General features: G+C 45.8%; 1 protein-coding gene across 1 annotated transcript in view; it reads right to left on the bottom strand.

The window, feature by feature from the left end:
* Window positions 1-15,237, bottom strand: part of CCDC27 (coiled-coil domain containing 27) — an 85,644-nt gene that overhangs the window by 57,170 nt on the left and 13,237 nt on the right. Inside the window, exon 2 of the mRNA XM_068242737.1 lies at window positions 4,374-4,565. Within this exon, the coding sequence (XP_068098838.1) occupies window positions 4,374-4,559 (186 nt within the window). The 5' untranslated portion in view covers window positions 4,560-4,565. The remainder of the gene's footprint in view (window positions 1-4,373; window positions 4,566-15,237) is intronic.

Here is a 15,237-nt window from a genome sequence, read left to right as displayed (position 1 = left end):
ATGTGTTTTTTTTATGAAATGGTATGGCTGACAGCTCCTCTTTAAAGCGGTCCTAAAGAGATTTAAAAAAAAAAGGGTTTCCCTTACCTTCTGCTAGCTTCCTGCAGCCGACCTGTGCTCGCGAAGTTACCCAACAATCCTCTGCCGCTTCTCACTTTTGTTCGCGTCGGCTTGTAAGTTGATGCCCACCGCGCATCCTCGTAAGTGATCCCGTGGCCAGGAGCGCCCTACGCAGGCGCAGTATGAGAAAATATCTACTGCACCTGCACAGTATACTTCCAGCGATGGGAGCATGAATGAGGACGTGCGCAGCCAGGGCGCATTGGACAGCGACTGCCAGAAGCAAAAGAGAGCTGCGGTGGGGGAATGGAGGATGCTTTGGTAACTTTGCGGGCACAGGTTGGCTAAAAGGGGCTGACAGAAGCCCCAGGTAAGTGAAACTTTTTTTTTTTTTTAAATCTCTTCAGGTCCGCTTTAAGGTCCGTACACACGCCTGACTTAAGTCGGCTGTGGCAGCCGATATATCTACCACCTCAGCCAATAATCAGGTGCGTGTACAGCAGCACAGACCCTCTAACCGCTAGCTATTCGCCGGATCTACTTACTTCCCCCCCACCCCAGCAATGCCGATCCCATTGTTTTTGCTGCTCCCCCGCCCACCGCGTGATGTCACACACTCACCACTCGACTTCCCTCCGTCATCGTCCCATCCTTCTGCATAGCAATACAGCGTGTTGTCAGATAAACAGCTAACACGCGTGTGAGCATCCCAGCCCAGCAATGTCACCCAAGGGGAACAGGTCCTGTTCCCTGATGGGCAACATCTAGAGATGAGCGTAATGACGTAATTACGATTTCGCGAAATTTCGCGTAATTAGTGTAATTACGATTATGGCCGTAAGTACATAATCGTAATGAAGAAGGATTTCACAAAATTTCGCGTAAGCGTAATTTTCGTGTAATTTTCGCATTACAGTGGGTATTACGAAATTAATGCGTATGGCCATGCTCCCAAGCGGAAAAGTTGACGCATGGATCAATGTTAGGTAGCCGCTGACTTTAAGGGTTAATAGCAAAGCCCCCTTAAATGCTAAGAGCCTCAAATTTGGAGAGTATATTAAGGAGATCAGAAGGAATAAGAGGAAAAAATTTTTTTTCAAAAAGACCTTATAGTTTTTCAGAAAATCGATGTTAAAGTTTCAAAGGAAAAATGTATACATTTAAAAACCCGCCGACTTTAACGGTTAATAGCAAAGCCTGCTTAAAGTTTAGGAACACCAAATTCCCAGGGTATATTAAGGGGATCAGTGGGAATAAGAGGAAAAAAATTTTTTTCAAAAAGACCTTATAGTTTTTGAGAAAATCGATTTTTAAGTTTCAAGGGGGAAAATGTCTTTCAAATGTGGAAAATGTCATTTTTTTTTGCACAGGTAACAATAGTGTATTATTTTCATAGATTCCCCCAAGTGGGAAGAGTTTTACTTACTTCGTTCTGAGTGTGGGAAATATAAAAAAAAAACGACGTGGGGTCCCCCCTCCCAGACCTCTTTAACCCCTTGTCCCCCATGCAGGCTGGGATAGCCAGAATGCGGAGCAGCGGCCGCGTGGGGCTCCGCACCCTGACTATACAAGCCCGCATGGTCCATGGATTGGGGGGTCTCGGAAGGGGAGGGGCAGCCAAGCTTTCCCCTCCCCCTCCGAGCCCTTGTCCAATCCAAGGACAAGGGGCTCTTCTCCACTTCCGATGGGCGGTGGAGGTGGAGGCCGCGATTTCCTGGGAGGGGGGGGGGGGTTCATGGTGGCATCTGGGAGTCCCCTTTAAAAAGGGGTCCCCCAGATGCCCACCCCCCCTCCCAGGAGAAATGAGTATAGAGGTACTTGTACCCCTTACCCATTTCCTTTAAGAGTTAAAAGTAAATAAACACACAAACACTTAGAAAAGGTATTTTAATTGAACAAAAAACATACCCACGAAAAAAGTCCTTTAATATTCTTAATTAACCATTAATACTTACCTGTCCCTTTAAATAAATGATCCCTCGCAATAACCTCAGAAATGTTCTATCAGTTACAATGTAACAAAGTTATTACAATGTAACAACTTTGTTACATTGTAACTACGCCACACCCGACGTCACTCGCCGCTCAGCCGCCGCATACACTTACGCGTCCTTGCAGGACGCTAAGTCCCCGCCGGCTCCCGCTGTCCACCCCGCCCACATCTGTCACCCACATGTGGGTGACATGTGGGTGACATGTGGGAGAGGCGGGGAGGGCAGTGGGAGCCGGCGGGACTTAGCGTCCTGCACGGACCTGACAGAGCTCTGAGCTATATAGCTCAGAGCTCTCTAAGCATCTTTGTATTTGGGCTCCAAGGAGCCCCATTGGTCCTTAGCAGACCAATGGGGTTCCTTTAAATCAGAAGGAACCCCATTGGTCTGCTAAGGACCAATGGGGCTCTTTGGAGCCCAAATACAAAGATGCTTAGAGAGCTCTGAGCTATATAGCTCAGAGCTCTGTCGGGTCCGTGCAGGACGCTAAGTTCCGCCGGCTCCCACTGCCCTCCCCGCCTCTCCCACATGTCACCCACATGTCACCCACATGTGGGTGACAGATGTGGGCGGGGTGGACAGCGGGAGCCGGCGGGGACTTTGCGTCCTGCACGGACGCGTAAGTGTATGCGGCGGCTGAGCGGCGAGTGACGTCGGGTGCGGCGTAGTTACAATGTAACAAAGTTGTTACATTGTAATAACTTTGTTACATTGTAACTGATAGAACATTTCCGAGGCTATTGCGAGGGATCATTTATTTAAAGGGACAGGTAAGTATTAATGGTTAATTAAGAATATTAAAGGACTTTTTTCGTGGTTATGTTTTTTGTTCAATTAAAATACTTTTTCTAAGTGTTTGTGTGTTTATTTACTTTTAACTCTTAAAGGAAATGGGTAAGGGGTACAAGTACCTCTATACTCATTTCTCCTGGGAGGGGGGGGGGGTGGGCATCTGGGGGACCCCTTTTTAAAGGGGACTCCCAGATGCCACCATGAACCCCCCCCCCCCCCAGGAAATCGTGGCCTCCACCTCCACCGCCCATTGGAGGTGAAGAGCCCCTTGTCCTTGGATTGGACAAGGGCTCGGAGGGGGAGGGGAAAGCTTGGCTGCCCCTCCCCTTCCGAGACCCCCCAATCCATGGACCATGCAGGCTGGTATAGTCAGGGTGCGGAGCCCCACGTGGCCTGTGCTCCGCATTCTGGCTATCCCAGCCTGCATGGGGGACAAGGGGTTAAAGAGGTCTGGGAGGGGGGACCCCACGTCGTTTTTTTTTTTATATTTCCCACACTCAGAACGAAGTAAGTAAAACTCTTCCCACTTGGGGGAATCTATGAAAATAATACACTATTGTTACCTGTGCAAAAAAAATGACATTTTCCGCATTTGAAAGACATATTTCCCCTTGAAACTTAAAAATCGATTTTCTCAAAAACTATAAGGTCTTTTTGAAAAAAAAAAAGTTCCTCTTATTCCCACTGATCCCCTTAATATACCCTGGGAATTTGGTGTTCCTAAACTTTAAGCAGGCTTTGCTATTAACCGTTAAAGTCGGCGGGTTTTTAAATGTATACATTTTTCCTTTGAAACTTTAACATCGATTTTCTGAAAAACTATAAGGTCTTTTTGAAAAAAAAAAATTTCCTCTTATTCCTTCTGATCTCCTTAATATACTCTCCAAATTTGAGGCTCTTAGCATTTAAGGGGGCTTTGCTATTAACCCTTAAATTCGGCGGCCTTTTTATACGGGAGCGTTATGGTTTAATGCGAAATTACGGTATGAACGAAACGAGAAATTACGCGTTGAAAATTACGCTTACGGTATTTTCAATTATGATTTTAATGGCAATTACGCTACCGTAATTTCGCATCGTAATCGCAAATTTCGCATGCGTAATTATAGTAATGCGAAATTACGAAAATTTCGGCTCAACTCTAGCAACATCCATCAAAGGTGTGTACACACCTTAAGATAGGAATTTATGTCAACATTTAGACTGGATTCACAGAGGTCAGTTGGATAACACATGCGATATAATGAGTGTGAACTGCAGTGTAGACTGGACATATAATTTAATACAAAACCTGCATGTATAGAGTTAGAATAACACAATCAGTTACAACGCAGTACTGTGAACAGGCCCGTAGAATTAAATGGGCAGTGAGTTGACATGCAGAATTATCCTGCACCACAACTGAGCACTGTGAACTAGCCCTTAGTGATAGTTTGCATGCTACGTCTTTGGTGAACTAATCCCAGCACGTGTTATGTAAAGCAGTTTGTGTTGAACGTATGGATAAAGGAAATCAGTATATTGTATTACCTGGATTTCATAAGGAGAAATTGGTTCCTGAGCTGATTTGCTGTACTTCTCTCTCCTGATGTCAGTCCTTGGGATCCTCCATACTGCGGTTTGAGGTCTGCGGGCTCCTGTCCAGTGCAGATCATGGGAACTCTGCATCTTCCAGTCAGTGTTCTCTTTCATGTCCACGTTGGGGTTCGTTACCATCTCAGTCTGTAAAATGATGAGGGAAATATTTCATTATGGCTATGTGTGTAGTGTTCTCTCTCTCGCATGTAACTGAGACAGTGTTTTAGCAGGTACAGCGCTTTAAGCTATATGTACCATTATGTTTCCTAGGTCACATACCTTTCAGCCTGTAACCTGGAATTAGGGAAGGCTTGTTAAGTAAAACCTGGCAATAAAGAGATTAAACTGGGAGACATTGAATGCCTTTCAGAAGGTGAAAGCAAAGAAGTGATTTATGACCTACCACACTGAGCTCGCTAACTGTATAACAATGCATAGCCACAGAGCACTGTACAGTAGGCTTACTGTCATCCCTGTAGAAGGGCCGGGCTACACATAGCGTGACTGCATGCAATTATAGGGCTTTCCACTATTAATCTGTAATCAAAACCCCTATTTGGCTTTTGTTGCGATAAAATTGTTGCTATATGACAGCTTATCACACCCCAAAAAACTAGATACGTATTACGTAGGAAAACTAATAATGAAGTGCTCCTTCTAGAAATGCTGGTTTTCTGGCTGTGATGCCAATCATCTGGCTATAAGGCTGGATTCACAGCCTTATAGGTTGTGGAAAGCCTTATGGAAAGCCTGCATGCAGCGAGTTAGAATAACGCGTCAGTTACAACGCAGTACTGTGAACAGCCCCATAGAATTGTATGGGCAGCGAGTTGACAAGCAGAATTATTCTGCAACATAACTGAGCTCCATGAACTATCCCTAATGCTTTCTAAGTCACTCATAAGGAGCAAATACACAGGTCAGGTATTCTGACTACTCTGACATTCTCATAGGAGGACACCATGAAGCTTCACTGGACTGTGCATTAGACAAGACAGAACATTTATATCATGCTTTTCTCCTGGCGGACTGAAAGCGCGTCAGAGCTGCAGCCACTTGGGGCACGCTCCACCAGGATCATTAGGGAGCCTTGCCCAAAGACTCCTTATTGTTTTACATATTTGGTTAGGTTTTTTTGAACCCTGGTCAAAGGCTTAAATTCCACATCAAAGGCAACAGCCTTACCAGTACACTAAACACAGCTGAAGAAGTATACTGGAATAGAAATAACATTTCTGTTGTTAACTGTAAAATATTATTTTCCTTTGCTCTTCAAGAGGTATAAGCTGTCAAAATGTACAAAAGTGCAAAATAAGCCCCAAACCCTCAAATGCCCTCTTCAGTCTGCTGTACAACTCAATCTACTGAATGATTCTGAGGTACAAAAAGAATTACATAAAAATAAAGACAGCAGAATGTATTGGTTCTGGAAAGAAAGTGCTTATCATGGCAGATAGTGTAAAACATCTTAGGGGTACCAAATCAGCTAGGTAATGGAATACTCCCAATAAGAGGCTTCATCCCTCATCCTCACTTAAAAACACACCGTTTGGTAGAACGCTTCCCTTCCAGAGTTCTTGAATGTATCATGCACAATGCTATGATATAACAAAGGTTTACGATCAATACATCATATATGTATTTTTCTCAGTTACATACAGGGTAGCAAGCAAAATTCTAGATTTTATCTATGAGCTATCAGATTCCTAACCCTTGAATATTACAGGGCCAAGCCCTAAAACATTCATATTGACTCATTGTTCTAGTATTAATGCTCCATTAGCAACTCAGAAGGCCCTCTTGACAATGCCAGGATGTAGGTTTACCAGGTGTCCGGTTTTAGACCGGACAGTCCGGTTTTTGGCCGCTGTGTCCTGTCCAAAAAGGCATGTTAAACCGGACAATTAAGATGTCCGGTTTTATGCCTTTTGCCACTTGCCGCCACCTGTCCGCCAGCGCTGCGCGACCGCTGATTCGCTGCCTGGCTGTCAGTCAAAGGCACAGCCAGCCAGCTTACGCGGCGTAAGTTACGCCAGCTTAAGTACCGCCCCCGAGCCCGTGCTTCCCGACGTTGCTACGGCAACGCCAACGCTGCGTTGCCAACGCACGCATGACGTGCGTCACTCACGTCATTTGCAATGCGATACTGCATCTGCGAAGGAAGCAAGGTAAGGTCAGGAGTCTGGAGATATGGTGAGTGAGTGACCCATAATTCTCTGGTTGTATTTCCGCTCTTTGTGTGCATTGGCTCCGCTCTATCTCCCCTCCGTATAGTCCAGGCGTGACTTTCAATCTCATTCAATCTCGCCTGAGCCCGCTGCTTACTATACTTTACAATTGAATTCATACTATTGTACAACGCAATTTATACTGTTATACTGTTATATTTGTTATATTTGCTCAAAATGTGTACATACATGTATGCGCAGATTTATATTTTAACTTTATGCCTATGTATGTCCACTTTATTGTTCTCAATAAAAAATTTTGGTGGGAAAAAAAAAATAAATTTTAAAACTTCCCGCAAGAAATCGACCACTTCACTGTGCAAAAACGCCATAAATGCATTGCATTATTTGCATAGTTTTCCAGTTTTGTAATAGTTTTCTGCTCTGTCTCTTATTATGTGCATTTACTGGTGAAAAGCGGTCTCTTATTATGTGCATTTACTGGTGAAAAGTGGTCTCTTATGTGCATGTACTGGTGAGGACAGTTAGTGACATGGCTATGTACTCTGTAATGTGCTGCAGAAGATGTCAGTGCGATATAAATACTGTAAAAAACATTTTTTAAAAAGCCCATTGCTTAGCCCCACTCTACATAAAAGTGCGCTTCTGACTCCGCCCCTAACTCCACCCCCTGTCCGGTTTTCTCCATCAGCCGACCTGGCAACCCTACCAGGATGGGAGAGTGAGGTGGGTATGATTACTGATGTGGAGTAGGAGGATGTCCTGTTTAGTGTACCTAAGATCTCTCTGCAACTTCCTGACTGGTTGACATTTCTGTACATCATACATAAAGCCTATTACCCACAAACCTTTTCATGAAATTTCATAATTCCAGTGCATGAGAATGTCCTAAATATACAACAGGAACAGGACACATCTATTGTTGATCTGGTTGTGTCCACTGCTTCATGAATATTGGGAGCACATCTTTAAATTCTTGCATGATAGGATTGGACTTCTATTCCTCTTCATTCCAGACTATGGGTTTATATGAAAAGGGCGCCTGGTGGAGCCCATATATACCAAATTCGTCTACAAAAAAGGCGCCTGGTGTAGCCCATATAAAAACTTCGGCTACAAAAATACTCCGGGATGTGTTAATTACTATCCCCCCTCCAGGCCGCCATGGACAGTGGGGGAATGAAATAATTCGGCGGTGTAGCCCATATAAAAACTTCGGCTACAAAAAAAAGGCAATAACATGGGCTACAAATGGGCACTCTACTGTAGCCGAAAACCTTGTAGCCGAAAAAAATATGGGCTACAAAGGGGAGCCTGCTTGTAGCCTATATCAAAATTTGAACAAAATACATATATCCAGGCATATCACATCTAGTTAGGACATTAAATAAGTTAAGGAAAGGGAGGTGCAGAAGGGGGTGTGGCTAGAAAACAGCAAAAATCTATTAACCCTTCGCACTCTCGCATGCAAATGTTCAAACAAATGCATTCACAGAATTACTCATCCAGGCACAACTCTTATCCCTACAGCTAAGTTAAAAGCCGGGGTCTTAGTTCACAGAAGAATGCATTCTTATGCTTAGTCACCTATGCTGCGCAGAAGTACCCAGGTAAACATAGGTGTTCTAACTCTAGCCCTGTAACATGCATAGTGCAGACATGCAAACACATTCATTGCATCAAACCTATCAATGGATTAGGAGCACACATCCTGACGTCCTCTCCTGGAACAGATAGTGCATCTTACCAATCGCACAAGGGAGCTAACGTAATGTATCCATGTGCACCATGCACATACACCAGCATAAGCTGTGTGCATGCTGACAAACACATACAGGGGAGGAGGGAGTGCACTGGATTAGACCCTAGCCACAGGGGTCAGTAACTGGGTACTTCTACGCAGTATAGGTGACTAAGCATAAGAATGCATTCTTCTGTGAACTAAAACCCCGGCTTTTAACTTAGCTGTAGGGATAACAGTTGTGCCTGGATGAGTAAATCTGTGAATGCATTTGTTTGAACATTTGCATGCGAGAGTGCGAAGGGTTAATAGATTTTTGCTGTTTTCTAGCCACATCACCTTCAGCACCTCCCTTTCCTTAACTTATTTAATGTCCTAACTAGATGTGATGTGCCTGGATATATGTATTTTGTTCTTGTTACTGACCCCTGTGGCTAGGGTCTAATCCAGTGTACTCCCTCCTTCCCCTGTATGTGTTTGTCAGCATGCACACAGCTTATGCTGGTGTATGTACATGGTGCACATGGATACATTACGTTAGCTCCCTTGTGCGATTGGTAAGATGCACTATCTGTCCCAGGAGAGGACGTCAGTATGTGTGCTCCTAATCCATTGATAGGTTTGATGCAATGAATGTGTTTGTATGTCTGCACAATGCATGTTACAGGAGTTAGGACACCTATGTTTACCTGGGTACTTCTACGCAGTATAGGTGACTAAGCATAAGAATGCATTCTTCTGTGAACTAAGACCCCGGCTTTTAACTTAGCTGTAGGGATAACAGTTGTGCCTGGATGAGTAAATCTGTAAATGCATTTGTTTGAACATTTGCATGCGAGAGTGCGAAGGGTTAATAGATTTTTGCTATATCAAAACTCGGGCGCCCTTTTCTACACCTTGTAGCCCATATTTCCAGAAATAACATTGATGTCTATGGCGGCGCCCTTTTTATACAGGCAGCTCAGGCGCCCTTTTCAACCGATACCCAGACTATGCCTACTAAATCTGTTTCCTGATACTGCCGAAGACAATGTGAAACACTCCATATTCCCTAAAAAGTCTTCACTGGATTCAACTAGAGGTCTCTTCTGAATTCCTAAATATTTATATATGGTATTATTGCATTTTTCGGATCATAAGACGCATCTAGGTTTAGAGGACAAAAAACTAGACTCGCTCGCTGGCCAGACTCGCTCGTTGAGGACATCCTCTCCTTACACGCGCTAAGGTTAAGATGGATGCGCTCAGTCTTCGGCCATGCCTCGCTCCCCGCTGTAACGATCGGTGTCAGCACACAGAGAGAATCTGATTATTGGTGATCTGCAGTATCACCAAGAATACAGATATATACCTGATTATTGATGATCTGCAGAATCACCAATAATCCAAGTATGAATAACCTCTGGACACCTATATAGTGTGAGTGTTTGGTGCAACAGTAATGACTTTGAGTTGGACCACCCGAGGAGCAGGTGGTCTTTGGCAGTATGGGAGATACCTCCCTCTGGGAAGTGCAAAAACCTTCCAGCAGCCTGAGACCTCCAAAGGGGTGGAGCCCCAGGCTGAATAGCAGGAAGGACCTGTGACTGAGTGACACCTGCAAGGTGGGTGTCATCAGCAGGTCTGGAGACTAATCTCTCAATGGAGAGAGATAGCTCTCAAGGTTGGGCAAGCCAGGTCGGCAACACACGGGCAGACAAGGTACAGAGACAGAAGGCTGATTCGGTAACCAAGGGCAGGCAGGGTTGGCAACAGATAATCAGATATGCGTAGGTACAGAATCAGAAAGCAGAGGGATAGTCAGAAATGCAATAGGTCATAACAGATATCAAACAATGCCTAGTCTTGGGTGTGAGGTCCGTGGTCTCAACACCCTGGAACTAGTCTGGAGTATAATATGATGGTACACCGTATCCCTAGTCTTGGGTGTGAGGTCCGTGGTCTCAACACCCTGGAACTAGTCTAAAGTATAACACAATGATAACACAGAGTCCCTAATCTTGGGTGTGAGGTCCGTGGTCTCAACACCCTGGAACTAGTCTGAAGTATACACAATGATAACACAGAAGTAATCTGGCTCAGTGTGAATTCCCAGGTCCTCCTGGTTCTAACACACTGAAGGATCTGACTATGGTCTGAGTGCTTTCACGTAAGTGTTCGCAACGGCAGACAACCTGAGTCTGACCAGCAGTAACTATATATAGAGCAGCGCTCTCTGGCGCCACCCATCAGTGATCAACCAATAGCCACTTGCTCTGAGGTCAGCTGACTAAGCTGGTCAGCTGATCCCTCCTCGATTGTCATAAAGGTTCTGCCTCTCAGCGCGCGCGCGTATTCCTCAAGCTGTGTGAACTAACAGACCCAGCCACACCAGACGCACGCTGATGCGTGCAAACCGCTGACCTGGACGCGGAATCAGCCGCCTTGCTGCCAGTACACGCGGCGCCTTTTCCGTGTTCTATTACAGTACCCCCCCCGGGGAGTGGACTCCAGGCACACTTCCCACCAGGCTTTCCAGGATGCGAGTCCTGGAATTCCTTCTTTAATTCCTCTGCATGCATATGACAATCTGGCACCCAAGTTTTCTCCTTTATGCCATATCCCTTCCAGTGAACCAGATACTGCACGGAGTTCTGCACAAGCCGAGAATCCAGAATGTTTTCTATCTCATACTCAGGTATCTCATACTCTGCCTCTCAGCGCGCGCGCGTATTCCTCAAGCTGTGTGAACTAACAGACCCAGCCACACCAGACGCACGCTGATGCGTGCAAACCGCTGACCTGGACGCGGAATCAGCCGCCTTGCTGCCAGTACACGCGGCGCCTTTTCCGCGTTCTATTACAGTACCCCCCCCCCCCCCCGAGGAGTGGACTCCGGACACTTCCCACCAGGCTTTCCAGGATGCGAGTCCTGGAATTCCTTCTTTAATTCCTCTGCGTGCATATGACAATCTGGCACCCAAGTTTTCTCCTTTATGCCATATCCCTTCCAGTGAACCAGATACTGCACGGAGTTCTGCACAAGCCGAGAATCCAGAATGTTTTCTATCTCATACTCAGGTTGGTCATCAATCAACACAGGGGGGTGGGGGGGGGGGGGGAGCGGAATCCACGTGGACTGCTGGTTTGAGCAAAGACACATGGAATGATCTTACACCTCGTATGCTGGTAGGGAGATTAATAGCATAAGTGACACTATCAATCTTTCTGATCACTGGAAAAGGACCTATGAATCTAGGGCCTATTTTGGGTGACAGTTGTTTCAGAGCCAAATGTCGTGTGGACACCCAGACCAAATCCCCTGGAGAAAACTTCCACTTTACAGACCGTCTCTCATCTGCACGTTTTATCTGAGGTAGAATAATCTTAGGCTCAAAACCCCTGTATAGAGCGTCTGCTTTAGAATCTTTACTACCTGGTATGTGCGTAAGAGGTGACCGTGCGGGACAGAACCCATCCGAAAAATCCGCACACTGCACTGCCACTCTTCCGACCTGTATCGTGGTAGTACCAACCTCAACTCTCCCCAAACAATGCTGATGACAATGGGCTGACCATTTCAGTAGCTGTCCTGAAGCCTAGTCAATCTGCGGAGAGTGGAGTTGTAACCAGGGCATACCAAGAACAACAGTAGAGTTTACCATTGGCAGGACCAGGAACTGTAATTTCTCTTTATGCAATGCCCCTAAACAACATGACAACAAGGGGGTTTGGAAAAGAGATTGACTACTCTGCAACGGAGAGTCATCCACTGCAGTGACCAGAATCTGCCGGTCCAGTGGGAACAAGGGTATCCCCAATTTTTTTACGAAATCGTAATCAATAAGGTTCGCTGCAGAACCGGAGTCCACCACGGCTTCTGCGGAACTAGTCTGACCCTCCCATGTAATAGAGCAGGGAAGGAGCAGATGATCACTGTTTAGAAATAAAGACTGCTCGCCTATGGTGTTGACTAACCCCAGGCGGCAGCATTCTCCTGGCCCCTTAGCACCATATAGACCGCGTTTTCTTGGTCTTCTGTGACTCTTTTTCACCTGACTCAGCCCTGAATATCCGATTTGCATCGGCTCATCAGTGGGTGGCGAAGATCGAGAAGAGTCGTCTGAGACAGACCTTATAGCATTCCTACCACAAATCTGTTTCTGGTAGCGCAAACGGCGATCTATCTGCACGGCCAAAGAAATTGCCTCATCTACAGATTTGGGCTCAGGATGTCCTATCATTACGTCATGGATTGCATCCGACAATCCTGCCAAAAAACAGTCTAATAGAGCATATGTTCCCCATCTAGCCGAGACAGTCCACTTCTTAAACTCAGCGGCGTAAACCTCTACCGATTTACGACCCTGTCTGAGCATCTTGAGCTTCCTCTCAGCAGTAGACGAAATATCCGGGTCATCGTATATAATGGCCATGGCCCTAAAAAATAATTCCTGAACTGAGGACAACGCCTCATGCTCTGCAGGAAGGCTATATGCCCATGTTTGGGAATCACCTGACAATAGGGTCTTTATAAATGTTACCCTCTGAGACTCAGTTCCTGACAAGGTAGGCCTCAATTCAAAATAAGACAACACACGATTCCTGAAATTCTGAAAATCAGATCTATGGCCAGAAAACTTTTCAGGTACGGACATACGAAGGTCCGTGACTGGAGGAGATCACACTGAATTTATAGCCAATTGAAGTTCCTGAATAGCCCCAAATAACTGGTTGATCTGGGTCTGTTGGTTCATAATTACCCCGGAAAGATTGTTTACCGCGGTGGTCAGGACTTCAACATGGCTATGCAGTGCGTCCATTTGGTTTTGGTCTGCCGTTCTGTAACGATCGGTGCCAGCACACAGAGAGAATCTGATTATTGGTGATCTGCAGCATCACCAAGAATACAGATATATACCTGATTATTGATGATCTGCAGAATCACCAATAATCCAAGTATGAATAACCTCTGGACACCTATATAGTGTGGGTGTTTGGTGCAACAGTAATGACTTTGAGTTGAACCACCCGAGGAGCAGGTGGTCTTTGGCAGTATGGGAGATACCTCCCTCTGGGAAGTGCAAAAACCTTCCAGCAGCCTGAGACCTCCAAAGGGGTGGAGCCCCAGGCTGAATAGCAGGAAGGACCTGTGACTGAGTGACACCTGCAAGGTGGGTGTCACCAGCAGGTCTGGAGACTAATCTCTCAATGGAGAGAGATAGCTCTCAAGGTCGGGCAAGCCAGGTCGGCAACACACGGGCAGACAAGGTACAGAGACAGAAGGATGATTCGGTAACCAAGGGCAGGCAAGGTTGGCAACAGATAATCATATATGCGTAGGTACCGAATCAGAAAGCAGAGGGATAGTCAGAAATGCAATAGGTCAACAGATATCAAACAATGCCTAGTCTTGGGTATGAGGTCCGTGGTCTCGACACCCTGGAACTAGTCTGGAGTATAACACAAAGATGACACAGAGTTCCTAGTCTTGGGTGTGAGGTCCGTGGTCTCAACACCCTGGAACTAGTCTGGAGTATAACACAATGATAACACAGAGTCCCTAATCTTGGGTGTGAGGTCTGTGGTCTCAACACCCTGGAACTAGTCTGAAGTATACACAATGATAACACAGAAGTAATCTGGCTCAGTGTGAATTCCCAGGTCCTCCTGGTTCTAACACACTGAAGGATCTGACTATGGTCTGAGTGCTTTCACGTAAGTGTTCGCAACGGCAGACAACCTGAGACTGACCAGCAGTAACTATATATAGAGCAGCGCTCTCCGGCGCCACCCATTTGTTTTTATTGTATCGTGTATGGGCACCAAGTCAGACCAGTGAACAGAAGACCAACCCCATGCTGCTTGGTGCAAAGAAAAGACAAGTGGCGTAGCTAAGGAGCTATGGTCCCTATTACTAGTTTTACATTAACATGTCCCCCTCCCCAAGGACTCTATGGGGAGATATTCACGGAGGGGCGCCGCCCTGGTGGAGCGATGGGAGGAGTGGATAATTCTGGCTGCAGCATTCATAATGGACTGCAGTGGGGCTATTCGGGTCATAGGGAGACCAGACAGAAGTCTATTAAGAAGGAACTGTCACCAAGGATTGAACTTCATCCCAATCATTAGCTGATACCCCCTTTCCCATGCAAAATCTTTACCTTTTCTCAAAGAGATCATCAGGGACATCTCTATGGCTGATATTGTGGTGAAACTCCTTGCGCGGTGTGATGCCAGGACCTAGGTCTTGACAACACACTGTAGGAGCCTTGTTGCATTGTGGGAAATAATAGCTGTTCCCAACTGCCAAGCAACCAGTATTTTACTCTGTGCATATGTATATCTATATAAAAAAACAACTTTTAGCCTATCGCATTGTTAGTGGGTTTAGTTGGAAATAATGGCAATTGGTGCTGTCTGGTTTTTTTTTCATGTCTGCCAGTAGTAAAGATAATTAAGTGCAGGCTGAATGTGGATCAGACAATATGAATGAATTCCATGGCGAATATCAGTCATTTCTTTATCTCTCTTCAATTGTTTAACTTCTCATTTTGCAATACATTTTTCCCCCTTTTCACTAAAGTTCCTCTTTAAGTGTCCTAGAGTTAAAATACATGAGCTATTGACCTTGAGGCCTCGTTCACATCTGAGGAGCGCAGATGGGCGTGCGATCCGAACGCAGCGCATCCGATCGCACGCCATCTTTGCCGCTGCGCTGCTGATCCCATCCATTGACAGTGATGTGATCAGCTCTGCGCTTGCAGGAAAATTGCAGGCAGCAGTACGCAAGCGCTTCCCAGCGCATAGTACTGCTGAGCAGCGCAGTAGATGTGAACGGTAGAAGGGCAGTCTATGCCCTTTTGCCGTTCCTGCGTTTCAGCACATCATACGCGCTTCCATATCC

The sequence above is a fragment of the Hyperolius riggenbachi genome, chromosome 6 (genome assembly GCF_040937935.1).
Source record: "Hyperolius riggenbachi isolate aHypRig1 chromosome 6, aHypRig1.pri, whole genome shotgun sequence".
In the NCBI taxonomy this organism is placed as follows: domain Eukaryota; kingdom Metazoa; phylum Chordata; class Amphibia; order Anura; family Hyperoliidae; genus Hyperolius; species Hyperolius riggenbachi.
The sequence above is the reverse complement of the archived record's forward strand: the minus strand, read 5'-3'. Positions and strand labels throughout refer to the sequence as shown.